This window comes from Oenanthe melanoleuca, chromosome Z (assembly GCF_029582105.1).
Source record: "Oenanthe melanoleuca isolate GR-GAL-2019-014 chromosome Z, OMel1.0, whole genome shotgun sequence".
Classification (NCBI taxonomy): domain Eukaryota; kingdom Metazoa; phylum Chordata; class Aves; order Passeriformes; family Muscicapidae; genus Oenanthe; species Oenanthe melanoleuca.
In genome coordinates, this window is record NC_079362.1 from 15,648,426 (window position 1) to 15,665,734 (window position 17,309).

General features: G+C 33.8%; 1 protein-coding gene across 1 annotated transcript in view; it reads left to right on the forward strand.

The window, feature by feature from the left end:
• The window catches only part of MAN2A1 (mannosidase alpha class 2A member 1), a 106,952-nt gene that overhangs the window by 57,194 nt on the left and 32,449 nt on the right, over positions 1 to 17,309 (forward strand). The window contains exons 13-15 of the mRNA XM_056513838.1: positions 13,142 to 13,307; positions 15,177 to 15,407; positions 15,491 to 15,613. Coding sequence (XP_056369813.1) covers positions 13,142 to 13,307; positions 15,177 to 15,407; positions 15,491 to 15,613 — 520 coding nt within the window. The remainder of the gene's footprint in view (positions 1 to 13,141; positions 13,308 to 15,176; positions 15,408 to 15,490; positions 15,614 to 17,309) is intronic.

Sequence of the window (17,309 nt, forward strand, 5' to 3'; positions counted from 1 at the left end):
GAAGGGTTTTCAGCTCTCTCTATCTGCCCTGTTTTTGGAGACTGTTGCAGGGGACCATGATGCATGACTAAATGACTGGATTGACTGTCTGCACCAGCCTGGATCTTGTAGTGGTCTTGTCTGTCTCACAGTGTGGTGAATCTTAGTGAAAAGGCCCAACAATGGCAATTAGATTTTGTTTCTTCTTCCCACTTTTTGTTTTAACTCCTGAACCTTCACCTTACCTAGCTGGGCAATTTCAACACTGAGTTCCACTACACTGAATTGAAGATACTATGGCATTGAAAAATTGTTTCAAATCATCAATTTAGGATTATTTTTAGTGCTAAACCAACTATTCTTATAATTTAACCACAAATAACTTTTGTCAGCTCATCTTAAAAGAACAATATGATATGATAACCTTCTTATCAGGCCAGTTTTATAGCTTAGAAGACATTATTTTCACTAGCTGAAATATTTAGGTCGCCTAGGGAATTAATTATAGGAAGATACTCTGTAATTAATTATTTCTTCAAAGATCTGTCAAAGCACTTTAGTGATATCCACCTTATAAAAGAAAGTTTCCTTTATTCAAATAGAGGATAGAAAATAATCTGGGATATTATACTTACCTTGTTACCCATGAGCAGGTTTTGGCATAAAGTTGTATTTAATAAAGTTTTGGGATAAGTTGTGTTTATCCCATTATGTCCAAAATGTGTGATATTTTTTGAGAAAGAAAATCCCAATTTGCCTCTATAATTTTTCAAGTTGATAATCTTCTCAAAAATTCATTTGGCAAGGTATTCACTTGCCAACTCAACACAGCACTATATTGTAGAAATTAAAGCTATATTGATAACTTTAGTGTGTGATAGAGAATAATGAACAAAAGTCAAAAATTCTTGACAGAGCAGTGTGTATGCAACTGTATTTGATTGGATGACTATGGCAAGAATAATTTCTCTGAGAAGGAAACTTTGTTAGTAACATGCCATAACTCTGTGAGCTTAGAAAGTGACTAGATCAGGGAAATCGTCTTTATTTGGCAACTTTTGCTTTGGTGGTGTTTTTTTCTTTCCTCTCACCACTCTTCCCCCACCCCCCCCCGCCCCATCCTTTAGACCTATGTTGCCCATTTTGATATAATTTATCTAATTTAGTCCAATGTAGTTACATGGAGAGAACCCTCCAACAGCATTTGACATTTTTATAATAAATATCTTAAATGCCTTTTATGCTTGCCTTATCTCAGAGGCATATATATTCCTAGTTAGACTCCAAAACAGCCGTGATGAAAAAAGGACAGCTGAAACAAAAGTAGTTTGAATTCTCAATGAAGAAAAAAACCCAAGTTTAAGGAAAACAAGAAAGAATAACGTAACCTTTTTTAAGACGTGTTTATAAATATCTGTGGCAATTCATGCATTGTTAATATGCACACCTGTTCCCTAGAACAGAAAAGAGATCTTGAAAAAGCAAGCAAACAAACAAATGCAAACCAAACCAATAGTTTTAAGTTTTAATTGGATGAAATAGTGATTGCAATATGCACAAACGTGTTTTTATTTAAGTGAAACCTCTGTATTAGTATCTTTTGGGGAGGGGAACAGGATGAATTGTCATTCAGTCAAGCCTTAATTTCACTGCTTCTATTAAAAAAAACCGCTTAATTAAAGCCTTCTATTAAGCACACAGCAGTGCAAGTAGGTGAAAAATTAGAAAACACTTTAGAGGTGAAATATGAGTAGCCTGCACTTTAGTTTCCAATACCATGGCTGCTTAGGTTGAATGCAGCCTAGTGGCTTTTTGAAAATTGCTATTAGATGTTAATCTCAGTGTTCAGCTGGCTGATCAATGTACTAGATTTCAAGTGACCTGTAACTGCCAGGAACATGTTCTGTTTGTATTAAACTCAAGGTCATTTTGACTAAATTGATTGGATATTTAAAGAGCATTCTCCTTGCTTTTCATGATGGAAGAGCTGTTGCAGAGGCAATGAAATGCTTGGCTGACTCAGGATAACTCAGATTGAAACGTCACTAAATGTGAACTTGAAATAAGTGTTTCAGTAAAAATCATTCTGATAAAAGTGGTGTTCATTCAAAATTAACAAAAAAGCATGATACATTCATTCTGTTTTTTTGGTGGAACTTAGCAGTGCAACTCTCCACTGACAATGTCTAATGGGATAGGAAGTGAGGGATATGGAAGAGTTTCACAGCACTTTGATCTCTTTATTCTCACTCTTTGTGTAAGGTCATAACAGTTTTTCAGAGGTTTCCATATTTTCCGTGAGAGTTTTCTACTTTTTGTTTAAAAAATATAAAAAAAATATACTACATACAGGCTTATCTCAGAACTGACTCCAGGTGCTGGTGGTTGACATCTCTTTAAAAATTTATCTACGAAGTTTAAAAAAAAACAACAATTAGCTAAGAGCTGAATGCCTGGTTTTGTTTAAGGGCTTTAAAATTGATAGTGGTTTATTTTTTGAGATACAATAAATTTTTATTATCAAAAAGGAAAAAGCAGCTTTGACTTGCAATTAATTGTACTTCAAAGCTTTTGTGGAATTAATTTTGTTTTTTTAAACTCAGTTTCTGAATTAAATTTATTGTAAAAGTTGTTAAATTTCAAACTTTTAAAGATTAATTTTTTGATGCATAAAAAATCATATACATCAAACTTTTTTCAGTTTTTGGTCTGTCTTACCATGAATGAACCAATGATGGTCTGTTCTAAGTGTTTTTGTTTACTGCCTGTCTTTGAAATTGCCATTGCAAAATTAAACCATTAAATAAGTTCATAATTTAAGTAGGATCCATAGAATCTTTGCCATTTTTCTAAATTGCACAAATTCAGTCCTTTCATTTCAATGCACATAATATCAGCATCTTTTGTTGGGGTTTGCAGTCCCAGTGCAATCAGACAGTGAAGCTAGTTGAGATAAAAAATTACAACATTAAAATAAAATATGACAATTAGGTCTTGCAATAAATTCCTGGATTCCTCTGAAAACACTGTAGAGGAAGTATCGTGAAATGCAGAAGAATAGGTGAACTAAACATACTCTAGGGGAAGGAAAAACCCTGAATTTGTTTTCAAAACACAGAAAGTATTCATTATGAAGGAATATGGTAGTGAATGACTGAATACAGCTGAAAGATCTGCACTGTATGCATGTAGTTGTTGAAGCAGTTATGGACATATAATATACATATTTTAAGTGTATTAGTACATTTGTCTATTACTTATTTTTTTTCCAGGCACTGGCCCCTTCAGCCTTTTCACTGGAGTTACCTTGAGGCAATATTGTACTTAGTCCAAGGCTCTCAAGGCACAGATTGAAGTGATATGGAATACTTAAAAGTGTTTCTGCTCTTCTGAACCAGATTTTTTTTCCCTTCTAAATGCAGATTTATAAAGCCTGCACTACAAGAGGAACAAGGAAAGGATTTTAGTGAAGGTACTTCCTGATGCTGAAAAAGTCAGGGGGCTTCAAGCCCATCTTGGACCTCAGAACATCTCACAACTTTGTGGTAAAAGAAAAATTTAAAATAGTGCCTTTGGACTTAATCCTTTTATCCTTAATTGGAGAGTAGTTCTGTGCTGCAGATTAGGATATGTGTGCCACTACAACCCATCTAAATCAAAGGAAGTATGTGTATCTGGAATATGTAGTAGGTACATAACATTGAAAAGTCTTGTCTTAGGTTGATGTTGGCTTTTCTTGTGTTCTCAAAAAATATAGTTCTTGCTGTGCCATTGTCTGTGTTTTTTGTGAATACTGTTTTTTTGAGGGTGTTCCATGGTTTGTTCTTGAGAAAGCCACAAAAAGGTCCTGTTTGCTGTGAGAGTGGACAGATGGATTATGTGCCTGTTGTCTGCCTAATTCTGCTGCTTTTGCATGAGCAATGGATATTATAAAGATTTCCCTGCAGAGTCATAAAGGAGAGAATTCATAAGAATGCATGTGTGCGAGTTCTCTCATCTTTGTTAGTGAGTCTGAAGTTCAGATTTGGGGTTGTCATTAGGAAGGGTAATCCTGCAGTGATTCTGAAATGTTATGCTAACATTATGAAACTTTTTTTATAAGCACAGAATCACTGGTTTCATTTATTTGTATGTTAACCAGAACTGTCAGACCTTACTACTCTTAGAAATAATATGTAATTTTAATGTAGTTCTATTTCTAAACTATACATTTCTTTTCAAATGCTGTTGTAATTATGGCATTATATTGAGTTAGTTGCAACTCTACTGAAGTAGATTCTTGTGAATTTTCTTTTGTATTGATAGTATCTCCTTATTTCTTGATGTCACCAGTTTGATGATATAATGAAAAGCTGATCCCTGGAAAATAGATTCTGTTTTGGCCTTTTACACGTTATGAAAGCAACACAAAATTATGTTGTGTGCTGGTAATTTGAGGTTAAGATTACCATCGTACTAACTCTTATGCAGGATATTATTCATAAACTGCAAAAGATGTCTTATTTAAGAAGAGGGAAAAATCCTACTATTTCTTAATATATGATAATATTTTATTATATATATTCAATATTAATATTCTACTCCAGAATGAGCAGTTTAATTGGATTGTAATTTGCTGCTTTAATGTAAATTTTTTTATTTCTTGTTTACATCTGTGACAGTATTGATGAATTTATAAGAATTTATCTGGATGTGATGTAGAGGGACATATTAACATTATTTATTTTATATTGTTAGGTAAACTGATAAATCTCCTTAGATTTTATCCAGTCAATTAAAAGGCCCTTGGGGGAAGGTACAGGAATCCTCTTTTGGGGAAGAAGCTGCCTTTCTCTGACTCAATATAAAACTGTTTGTTTAACTTGATTTTTAATAAATCACCTATATTCCTACTGCCCCAGATTTTCTGTTTACATCTAACACTATATATGAGAGCATAGGTCCTAATCATAAACAAAAGACTTCTTAATTTAATTATCTGTCTAAGATTGTATAGTTATGAATGTGAATGGTTTCAGTATCTACTGTATCTCAGAGGAGGTATGTTTAATCTTAAGCAACTATTAAAACTATTTTAATATAATTAAGTGTGTTTAGGCAGTTTAAGCACAATTTCACTGTAGTTTCATATGTTGCTTTGACCTTAACTTTGTGCTACCTTCACTCAGTTAATAGACAGATTTGCTGGTTGCCTAGCTGTTTTCCAAGTATTCATTGATAAATGTTCATTGGTAAATGCTGGATATCACATATTATTCAAATTATATCCTTTGGTATCAATCTGAGTAGGGTGGAATTCTTTTGTGCAAAGTGAGGCCAAAAAACAGGTAAGGAATTCTTTGGGTAAGATACTAGTGTCACAAGTTATTTTCTTTTCTATCTGTCATGCTAGCAGGGTAGAATGTAAATAGATTATAAAAGTTGTTGTCATACTGGCAACAAGCACTATATAGGATTAGTATTTAAAACTATCTTGGTAAACTGGAGACATTATTTCATAATCCAAGAAGCAGGCAAGTGGAAGTATTGCACATAACATGGAAAAATAAAGTGTAGACTGACAAAATGGACATTAGTGAAGCACAAGATAAAATTCAGAGAGTTACTTGTAAGGTGTCAAAGGCAGTTTTGCTCTTGGATGATTTAAGTGGAAATGTTATATGAAAAATGCAGCTGAAGTAGTGTGGTGTACTCAAGGGTGATGAAGGCTTCATCAAAAATTTGGGGTGATGTGTTGGAAAGGGTTAATAGGAAGACAAGAGCACTAAGTCAAAGAAGGCAACCAAAGAGAAAGAGCATCATCTGTTTAGTTTGAAAAGGCTTGATAATAAGGAAGATAAATCTATAAAAGCCTACAGGTATGTTGCAAACGGTCTTTATACATGCAGTGGAAAATAGGAAGACATAATTGGAAGAAATGTTGTTTAACATAAATAAAAATTTCATTTTCTATTAGAAAAACTGGTGCTTGAGCTGCAGAACAATATAATCAGATTTAGACTTTTTCAAGAATAGTGATTGCAGTGTTTTTCAAAGTCTGCCCTACTGGTTTCTCTTTTTGTTTAAGAGGTCAATCTGCAGCAACCTCCTAGTTCACAGGTGGGTTTGTTAATATCTGCATTTTCCTTTCTCTCTTCAGTTGACTCCTGGGAGTCATAGTGAAATGGCTATTTTGTAGAACCTAACATGACCTAAGGTTATAGAACAGTTTGTTTTGTGCATAGACTACTGTTTGACCAGGTGGAATAAAAGAGAAAAGTGTGATCTTAAAGGCTGCCTATGTTTGTATAAGAACCAGTTGCTCTAAGGAGAGAACATCTCTGCTTAGACTTGTTGTGTACAAGCACAGCAATTTATGTTCTGTTTGTTGTACAGGAAAACTGAATATTCTGTTCAGGACAAAAAGGTTTCTTCCTCTGACAAATGTTATTTTGTCACTTGGCAAATCTGCTGTGAAAGCTGGAGTGCTTTTGTATCACTTGATGAAAGATTGAGTGCTGGGTATTTTAACTGTTTTTTGCATTAAATGTTTGCAGAGTGATGTCTGAGGTGGTTGTGGAGGTCTTTTTCTGGTGATTTTTAAATTACAGTTCTCTATAGGAATGCAAAGTGTCAAGAAATTTCCTCATACTGGAAAATCCTTAATTCCCTTTGCCTCTCTACACCCCTCCCTTTCTCATCCCCCAGAAATTCTGTTTCTGAAAGAAACAGCCTACATCCCTAGCATCAAATTTCCGTAAATTAGTCAGTATAATTTAACGTTGGAAGTGTATTTTCCCTTCTCGGAAAAAAAAAAGAGAAAACAAACACAAAAACTTCTGATGCATCTAATGGGTATTGTTCCTTTTTGTTCCCTTTTGAAATATGAACTATTCATATTATTATGAATAATTATTTTTGTATTACTGGACAAGTATCCATACATATCTGTTCCGAAATACATTAAGTACTTCTTCAGGGACTTATGGCAAAATTAATTAACAAATTGATTTTGACACTTTCTGTTCCCTCTTTTCTTTTTTTCTAGTAGAGTTTGCCACTGTTGAAGGAAGGTTGTGGATCAGGTGTCACTGATAACAGTTCAAGGTACACAGAGATATAGAGTTCAGTGTATAGAATAGCATCTAATATAATTTGTATGAAATCATGAAAATATTTTACATTTGAGAAATAAATACTCATTTCACAGAGAAGGAAATAAGGATTGTTTAAAATACCTGCAGAGTCAAATTTTTTCTGAAATGAGCATGAATCAGACTCAAATACCTTCAGAAAGTGGAGGATATTGGTCACAAGATTTTCATCTATGAGGGTTTGAACAACTTTGTCCAAAACTTTCTGTGTTGCCTAAATTTCTTACAAAATGAATTTTGAATGGAACTGAAAACTGTCTTGAAATGCTGTGAAGCACACAGCTTCTGAAGCTCCATTTAGTAACTGATAGAATAGCTGTAGGAAAAAAGCATTAATCTGCTGCCAAGGAGTGTGTCACAATCATGAGCCTGCACAGTTGGCTTTTGATGAGTTTTGTTCCTAAAAGAATATTAAGAATAGAACACAGATTGAGATATTGGAGAATGTCTAATTTCTGTATAACCAGAAGAGCACTATGAACAGATAATATCCTGGAGATTGTATATATGGCATTGATTTTCAGAACAATTATTTTATGGGCTCTATAGTTCTATTTTATAGGTCATCTTTAGTAATTAATATCAGAAATTCATACAAAATAGATTATGGGACCTGTACTTAAAATGTCATGTTATTCCTGACTGAGGAGGCCTTGACCCTTACATGAGGGGACTCCTAGGGTTTTAAAAAGAGCTAAGTAACTTTTTTTTTTTTTTACCTACCAATTTAAGTAAGTATTCAGTAGAGTTTTCTTTCTTAAGAAAAGGGAGTTGTTATGGTTAGGTCTTATTCTGTGTTTTCCCCCATGTCCCTCTATAGCAAGGAGAGAGCTTTTCAAATAATAGGGGAGTAAATTTTTGTACTCAAGTTACCTATGGTTTTATTTTCTATTAAAAAAAAAAAAAGAAAAAAAGAGAAAAGAGGAAAATAAGTACTAGATATTTTCTTGGGCTTCAATGCAAAAATCACAGAAGTCTTTTCTTCAGGGGAGGTTGCACATATTTGCACAATGAACAGATAAATGCCTGGTTTAATTAGATGGTCTTGATAATTTCCTTCCATGTACCACCATCCCCAAAGACATGCACTTGTTTAATGGCAATTCATGGCAGTTTCTTAGGATCTGGTTTTCTTGGACTTTTGGTGAGGGTTTTTGTTGGAATTCAGGAATACATCAGAAATCTCGTAGTTTTTATTTTTTAATGGTATTTTTGGAAGCTACCATGGCAAGTGGTGCTTTATGCAGTTTAAATATTAACCTTAGTTTGTTTCCACCTCATATAAATCAGTATTCATTAATTAAAGATTACTACCTACTGACTCTTCTCCCATCTTTCAAAGCAATTTTTTCTTGCAATTTAAAAATGTGAAACAGTTTTGATTCTATTACCCAGTTAAATCAGTTTTTAAGAGAATTTCAGTTTTGTTCACAATTTTATAAGTCCTGGTCTGGCAAAGTCCATCAACAGTCAAGAACTCAGAATACACTTCTAGCTGAATTGTGGTTTCTAACCCACCAGCCTTTCTTAACTTTTAACAAATGTAGTTACTTAAATTCCTTTGCTCTAACACATAAAGCATTTTAGTCATTTTTCATAACTCATCTCTTGATATTTTCAGAACTCACATTCATGTGTTTGTTCTCTTTTATTCTTTAGTGGAAAACCACTGATTAGTATGTAATTTGACTTCATGGCTTCTATCTTTTCTCAGTTTTGGGTGTACTTGTTGCATTTTTTTTTTCACCGCTTAGGTGGTTTTCACCTTTGCCTTTATAGGAGAAAAATGAAAGAAACTAATCAGTCTTGTTCATGCAACTTTGCATTAAAATTGTGCTTGTGGGTCCAGAGAACTGACTCTGATGAAATAATATATATGTATTATAATGGGAAATGCTTCAATCCATCTCAGAAAATTTACCGGAGAAATTTTACTAAAATCAGTTAGTGTGACCTAGAGTTCCTCAAGGAAGTGGTTCTCCAAATGTATTTGAATAAAGTTACACTGCTGAACAATGAACACTATTGTCTTGAAATATGAATCCAAGTGCCTTGAAGAGGTGGTTTTTGGATAAGCCTTTATCACTGATGATTGTCTGACATTTACTAGCAAGCTGTGGTTTCTCATGTTAGTTGAATGCATCCCTTGTGAAGGAAAGAGGAATTAACCTCAAAAGGAAATGTTAATTATGGTAATTGTGTTGCAGGTGTTATGCAGGTGTTACCAGTAAATATGTGTAGCAATGTATATGCCCATATGTTTATGCACATTAGAGAAACAGAAAACAGTGATCTTTTGAAATACTGAAGCTCTTCTGTTTAAGAAACAATATTCTTTTAGTAAGCAGAGATTAAAGTTGTTAGAAATCTAAATCATCATTGTTAGTACTTTTGTTTGTAAATAAAGCTGCAGCAGTTTACATGTTTTCTTAATTTAATAATGAAAGTATTTGAAATAAGAAGCAAGGGGGATGGGAGAGGCATGTTCCAGCTCTTGCTGAAAATGCTCCACAACAAGTTAAATCTTGTACTACACGAAAGTCTGGTCAATATATTATTTGGTGCTTGTTTGTGTGCATTTAATAGGGTTTATTAATGTTATTAATGATATATTATCTAGGGAAAGTTGTCATGCTTGTATACTAAACTATACCTGTTTGGAGTTTCAGAGACCCAAAAAAGTATGGGGTAAAAGAATTCAAGATATATCTTTCCAAAAATGTCTGAAAAAGTGTCAGGATTTGCTTTCCTTAAATTGAAAATATTTGTGATGCATCCAATTTAGGATTAAGAATTCAAATATGCAAATCTTCTCATTTTTGATGGGCTGGGAGCAAGTAACTGTTGCTCCCAGTGCCGAGGTGAAATATATTGTCTTCATGTGAGTGGTTTAGTCATCAGTCATTAGTTTTTGTATCAATGCAGTTTATTTTAACATAGTTTTAGGATTCTTAGATTTCTTGACTAAATGAAATAAATTACAGCTGACTCTTGGCCATAATGGTATGTCTAAGGTAAAATATTTCAGATGAAATTTTTCATATGAATTTTACCAATAACTGTTAAAATCCCTCACTCTTTAACTAAATGAAAGATGTAAACTCTAATAATGTTTTTGGTGTTGTTGCCAAAGACCAATGACTTGAATAATGAAAAGAAAATATTTGCTTGCTTGTTCTGAAAGAGAGTAATATTAATGTTTTTGTCTTAAAATAAGGAATAGAAAACCTTTAGATATTATCAAGTTGCTCCTCTGTGTAATGCAGCCACAGTGCATTAAGAAATTGTACTCAGCTTTTTGTGTGACATTTTTTGCAACGAAACAGCTTAAGTGAGGTGTAGCTCTTTTTTTTCAAATAAAATCAATAAAATTTTTATGGTGGGATATTATCAAGGGTAGGAGTTGAATGGTACTTCAGAAGTAATGTGATTTAATTACATTTGTCAGTGGCTTTTGTATATGCACAAGAATTATGTCTTACTTTGCATAGCTACTACAGTTCTCCAGAAACAATATGTCAGAATGAAATACTAGTATTTAGTCAAAATTCCTACATTTCAAGTGCTGAAATTCTGCTGTGTCGCTGCCTGCTTATAGTCATGACTATCTTATTACTCTATCCACACATAATGAACTTGAAATACATTGATTCAAGATGGTAAAAAATGTATATATTTTGATACAACAATAGATTTGTTTAAGATGAATACAAATAAAACTAAAGTAGCCTGATGAAATATAATAATAATACTACACTTCCTAAGGTCTTTTTTTATTGGTAAATTTTTCATGCAACTAATTAAAGCTGTGAAATATATTTGTACCTATGGGAAGGTGAACGTCTTTCCTGGAAATATTTTCTGCACTAATATGTTCTTTGCTTGGCAGATAATTTAAATTTAATGAGGATGTGTAGCATTACTGAAAAATTATTATATGCATAAGGTCTCCTTTTACTTGGAGGCATAAGAATTGAGGAATTCAATTGTATAAAAAGAATGAGGAAAAAAAGTGTGGTATTCTGTTGATGGATGAGAATGAGGATTTATTTTGACTTTGGTGTCCAATCTTCTTTTAATCTGTATTGTTTCTGACAGGGTTCTTAACACTCTTTTTTCCCCACAGTACATGAGGAGTTCTTAAAAAAATTTGATATAACTTCTTTTCTGTTCCTAATTTGTAGCATGTCAAGACTAGAACAGGGTTGGTTTAGCTAGGTTTTGATTCCACTAATAAACAAGAAAACAAACCAACAAAACCATCTATTAAGATTAACCAAAACATTTAATTTAAAATCTTTCTCTGAAAGAAGACAGCTCCAGATGAGCAGAAGTAAAATGCCTTACCCAAGTCTAGGGGAGGTTCTCAGAAATTCTTGCACAAGTTCTTAAAGATTCTGAATGCTGACCCAGAATATGGTTAACTATTCTATTGTCTAGTAATCTAGGAGTCTCCAGCATGAAACAGGGCAAAAGAGACTATCCAAAAGCATTTTTGGTTGTGATCACAAATACCCATTGAAAATCATTGATGTGCTTAGAAGTCATGATTTAAACAATATTTCAGCACAGGAATTTAGGGAGTTAAAAGGCAAATATTTTTTATGAGAAGCTCACTTGATACATGGCAAGTGATCCAAAGTTTCTTGATATGAAAAGCTAATAAAGCCTCTGATTTTGTTTATTCAACTAATGACGAGTTGGAGTTCACCTTTCGTTTCCTACTGATTGTGAGCTAATAGGGTAGCAGTGAAGTGCTGGGAAATTCACTAGCCAAGTTTAAAGCAGACAAACAAACTGAGCCAGTAAAAAATAAGGGGGAAATGGTGGTCTGGTCAGGATTCTGAATGAGATTTGCAGGTTGGGTGGATGGAGACAGTTCAAGGTGAAGTGGTTTGATCTGGGAAGGAGGTAATTGAATTTGAGGTTTAAGATGTGAAGGCAAAAGAAATGAAACCATGGAAAAAACCCTGAAGTATCTTCATAGAAAACACAGAGCATAGAATGAGGAGAATATATTTAGAAGAAATGTAGAAAGAGTGATTTGATAAGTAAAAAATGGATCTCATGGGAATTGATGAAAGATCAGATCCCATGGAGAAGTAAACTGCTTTACAGTGGGGAGTGCTAAGGAGGTTGAAGTCAGAGTATTGGTTCTGCTGTATATAGTTAAGCAGATATCAGAAGTTTTGGCAACAGCAGTTTTTATTGTAAAAGACTTCTTTTAAAGGGTGACATGAACAGAGGAAAACTCCAGGGAACAGTTGTAAATAATGCATTCTTTGAGCTTGGATAGTCCTACAGTTGCATGAGCTGCAAATATTCTAGTAGTTTTGTTTTTCTATACCTTACAATACATGAACCTGTAATAAAATAAAAAAAAAGGGGGTAATAAAGTCAGTCTCTTCAGCTCAGGCCTTATTCTTTACGTTAATACCATAATCTGTGTCCAAATGGAAGAAAAAGCATAAGACTATGGAAAAAAATAGTTATTCCATATGTGCCTATTAAGAAGATACGCAGACAGTTGCCATAGTGAATGATGCTAAATTGTCATTTAAATAATTTTGTACTTTCCCTTATAAGAAACTAGTTCCTTTAGTGAATGTATACATGTAGAGCCAGTTTTCTTCACTCATTTTTTCTGAGCTGTGTTAAAAAAAGCAATTGTGGGTGAGAATTTTATAGCTCAACCTAAAAATGCATTTTAAATGCCCATAAGTACCTTGATAGTGCTTGCAACCGTTAATAACAATTTTTTAGCAGTTGTGATGGGAAACAGATATCTTTTTATAAGGAATTTTCAAAATTTCTTGGAGAAATAATTGCATTAAGAAAAGAAGGTCTGCAAATAATTCATGTTAAATATCCATTGTTTCTTGGTTATGTTTTGTATATTTATTTGTTGTGGTATGTACCTGTTGTTCTAATGTTGTTTTAATCCTCTGTGAAATTTATGTGCAGTAAAATTAAACCTGAAAGAGGAAGCTTGGCTGCTAAAAGATAATTTGTAAATATGCTTTTTTCAGATACCTTTTGATATTTAATCCTACGGAGCAAGAGAGATTTCCAGTGGTTTCAGTCAATGTGAATTCACCCAGAGTTAAATTATTGTCTCCTTTGGGAAAACCTGTTACTGTCCAGATAAGTGCTGTTTGGGATGGAGCAACTACAGTATCACATGAAGCTTATCAGGTACCCTACTTTAAGTAAAAAGCATTAAAATATGGTTTTTGACAGATACCGTAGCTTCATAGTTGAAGAAAATGGAGAGTGTACTTCATGTATTTGCAATTCTATCCTCTGTAGACAATACTATTAATTTAGTCATTGTACGTAAAAAAAACCAAAATATCAAAACAAAACAACTAAAACCCCCTAAAAACTCAACATAGGTGTGTTTAGAATTAATGTTTCTTAAACTTAAAGCTATTAAACTTTTGTGATACAGTTTACTGCATTTAAAGGATCAGCTTCAGCTGCATGACTGAAAAATGCTGGATGTGTGTCTTTTCCCCTCTCTTCCTCAAAAGAGCTGATTCTTCCTTCAAGTGCCAATCTGCACACACAGCCACACAAATCTGTGTGTTCTCAAGCACTCCAGCTGGAAGGTCTTGTACATGCAATGGCCTAAGCATTTACATTCAGATGTCCTCTTCCCATCCAAATACTCGAGCTGGGCAGGTATCTTCAAGCCCACCTTGTATTTTTTGTTTGAAGCAAAACTTCTGAGGATTTTTGAGTTGTATACCATTACAGAAAACTGTCCTCAATGATCATGGCACACACCAGAAATTAATTTCATCAAATTGTAAATGATACAGTAATAGTGTATTACTGGAATAGTAATACTGTATTTCTTTCAGGCTTATGTGTTGATTCCTTTTTGACTTGGGAACGTAGTTCAGGATAATATTTCTGTGGAGCTTGTTCAATAACTGTCTCTTGTGCTCCAAAGGGATAATTATTGTGGGTAAACCCTGCTAAGCAGCTCAACCCCACACACCTGCTCACTCAGTGTCTCAGTGGGGTGGAGGAAAAACTTGGATGGGTAATGGTGAGAAAGCTAATGGGTAAAGGTGAAGCTGTGCACACAAACAAAGCAAAACAAAGAATTCATTCACTGTGTCCCAAGTTTGGGCAGGTGCTCACCCATCCCAGCACTGCAGGGCTCCATCACATGGAACAGGGTCTTGGGAAGACCAGCACTCTAAACATTCCCCCTTCCTTTTTTCTTCTCATAATTTTTTATTGATGAATGTCATGTCACATAGTCTGGATATTTGGTCTCTTTGGTCAGTTGGGGTCAGCTGCCCTGACTGTGTCCCCTCCCAGCTCCTGGTGACCCCCAGCCTCCTCCCTGGTGGAGCAGAAGAAAGGCCCCTGATGCTGCTTAAGCCCTGCTCAGCCATGGCTGAAGCATCCCTGTGTTATCAGTGTAGTTAATACTGAAACCAAGCACCAAAAGTGATGCTATTAAAAAATTTAAGTTTATCCCAGCCAATATCAGCATAATAATTAGTATTTTTATTGCCTGTAGAAGAGGAAATGAAATTACTTGTCTGGACATTTCAAATTCTAAACAAATTGCTTTGGAGATGTATCTTGTATACTACTTTTCTGTGCAGATTATAGCTCCTAGAAAAACAGGAGATTGAAAATGAGACACTTGTTTATACTTAGTTATTTTAATGCATTTTTAAATTTAAATTTGAAAATGAAGTGATAAGTAGAGTCCATGTGCACTTGATCCAGTACACGTGCATCTTCAATGAAAAGCAAATATACTCAGAACTGCATATGACAGCTGGCATTCTTAACAAGATTTCAAATTATTATTGCATTAATATAGTGGAAATCTTGATGCTTAGCAAATTAGTGATGGAGATGGTTTTTTTTTTCTTAATTTTTTTCATATTTATTTATGGATTATGGGAAAACTCAGCCATCCTAAAATTATTCAAGCAAAAGAAGTTACTCTGAACATAAATTCAGTATAAAAAGTTTTTTTTTTTTTTTTTGTTTTCCTATTTTTAGTAATGGCTATTTATTTGCTCCCTATAGATCTCTTTTGTGGCACATCTACCACCTCTTGGGATTGGAGTTTACCAGCTTTTGGAGGATGAAAGTTCAGAAGCCGTTTTAGCTGATTATAGCATATATGTAAGGAATAGCAGACAAGAGAACACAGATGGACTTTTCAAGATAAAAGAGATGCAGCATTCTGTGGATAATATAATCTTAGAAAATGCATACATGAAACTGTGGTTTTCTGGAATGTCTGGATTACTGGAGGTATGTTATATTTCATTTCAAAGCACTGTTTTCGTTTTTTGTGATGCTTTATGGAAACCTAACATGAATATCTGTCCTTTTAGAAAATAAATACCAAAGAAGATGGTAAAAATCATCAAATGAAGGTGGAGTTCGCTTGGTATGGAACTACCAATAACAGAGATAAAAGTGGAGCTTATCTCTTCCTACCAGATGGAGATGCCAAGGTAAACCTTCTGTTTGCGAAGAGATTCTAATCTTGAAGTAACTTAAAGTGTTTGGCAAATACAGATTGGAAGAGATAGTTGTCCCCAAAACTGAAATAAAAGGTGTATGGCTGGACATAATCACATGGGCTATTGAAACGATTGGCTGAAGTTCATATTCCTAACCCTACATGAGAGTAAAAACACAACAGAAATTTGACAATGTGGAAACCTAGAGAATATTTTTGATTCCCCAAAATACTAAAGATGTGATCCTTGAAAGAAATCCAGTGAGATGTGACCATTCATTATCAATAAAATAGGCTTGTTTTTAGTTTCTATGGTGAAAATCTGTAGGACATGCTGATTCATTTCTACATCTTCACTTTTCTATTTTTTATTATTTTTTTTAAATTGTGAATGAGTTGCTTCTGGTTCAGAGCTTTTTAAGCTGATATTAGCATATTTAGTTTAGTATAGTAATTAAGATACTGAGTCCCAATTGGTGAATATAAAGACAGAGTAGCAAGGAACTGTTCTGATTTAGTTCTCTAGGGTTATCTGTATTTTTAGCTGTGTAATTATTGGAGACCCACAGCATAGTCCTATTAGTTTTCAAATTGGAAATTCAGAAATGGCAGCATTCTTACAGTGACTTAATTACCATACGGAGTCTACTACTTCCCTTTTGGAACGGGAATGGTGATATTTCAGAAGGCAAAAGATAAAATAATGAACATTTATGAAGCTAGCTGGTTGGCAGTATATTTCTTCTGAGTTTCTCGTGTGAAACCTCAAGTTGCATGCATAAGGCAAACTATGAGTTCTATGCTGAGCATTTCAGGGAATATGAAGAGTAATCATTCTACTTTTTGGTGGGAGGGAAAGGTGTTTGGCTTTCTTTTTCTTTTATTTTTCTTTTTTCTTTTTCTGTTTCCACATTTCATGTGTGTAAATCAGTCGGGAAGGGACAGAACAGTTTCCTTTTCTTTTAGCAGCCTTTCCTAGAAGCACACCTTTTGAGGCCTGTGAGTTGACAGTTTTGAGCTATTTAGTAAATTGAGTTCCATAATTGTTTGCTTCAGAGATGTTCATCAGAGTTCCCTTATCCTTCATTTTATGTGTCATTTCATATTTCTTCATTTTATTCATTGTGGTTTTATGTGTGAATACTTAACAATATCACTTATGGTTTTTAATTTTTACTTTTCACTAGCTGCCTGGTCATACTTTCATTAGTTTAATTTTATATTCTAATTCACCTTTTGCTTGTAAAAATAATCACTAAATCTAGAAGTTATGTAATTTTAACTGTACATTTAAGTAATTTGCTTTATGAAAATAATCTGGACAAATTGAGGTAGCAAAATATTTTATGGTATAGTTTAAACAGAAGATGTCTGTGACATGTCTGAAAGCACAATTAGAAAAGAAAAATGAAATTAAGATACATTTTAAGTTAGCATTAAAAGGGTGCTGTTCAACGTTTTTAACATTTATGCAATAAAAATGAAATTGCTATGCTTCTGAAAATTCTGCTGCTTAATATTATGCTTCACCATAAGGCTCATTTGGCTTGCATTTTAATAACACTAATTAAATAACACTAATTAAACATTGGAAATAATAGTGTTATTCTACAGTAGTTTCTAAACCAGTTTGAGCTAATGCTTTCTGTCTTAAAAGAAATGCCATCTGTTCAGGGTTCTTAGTGTGA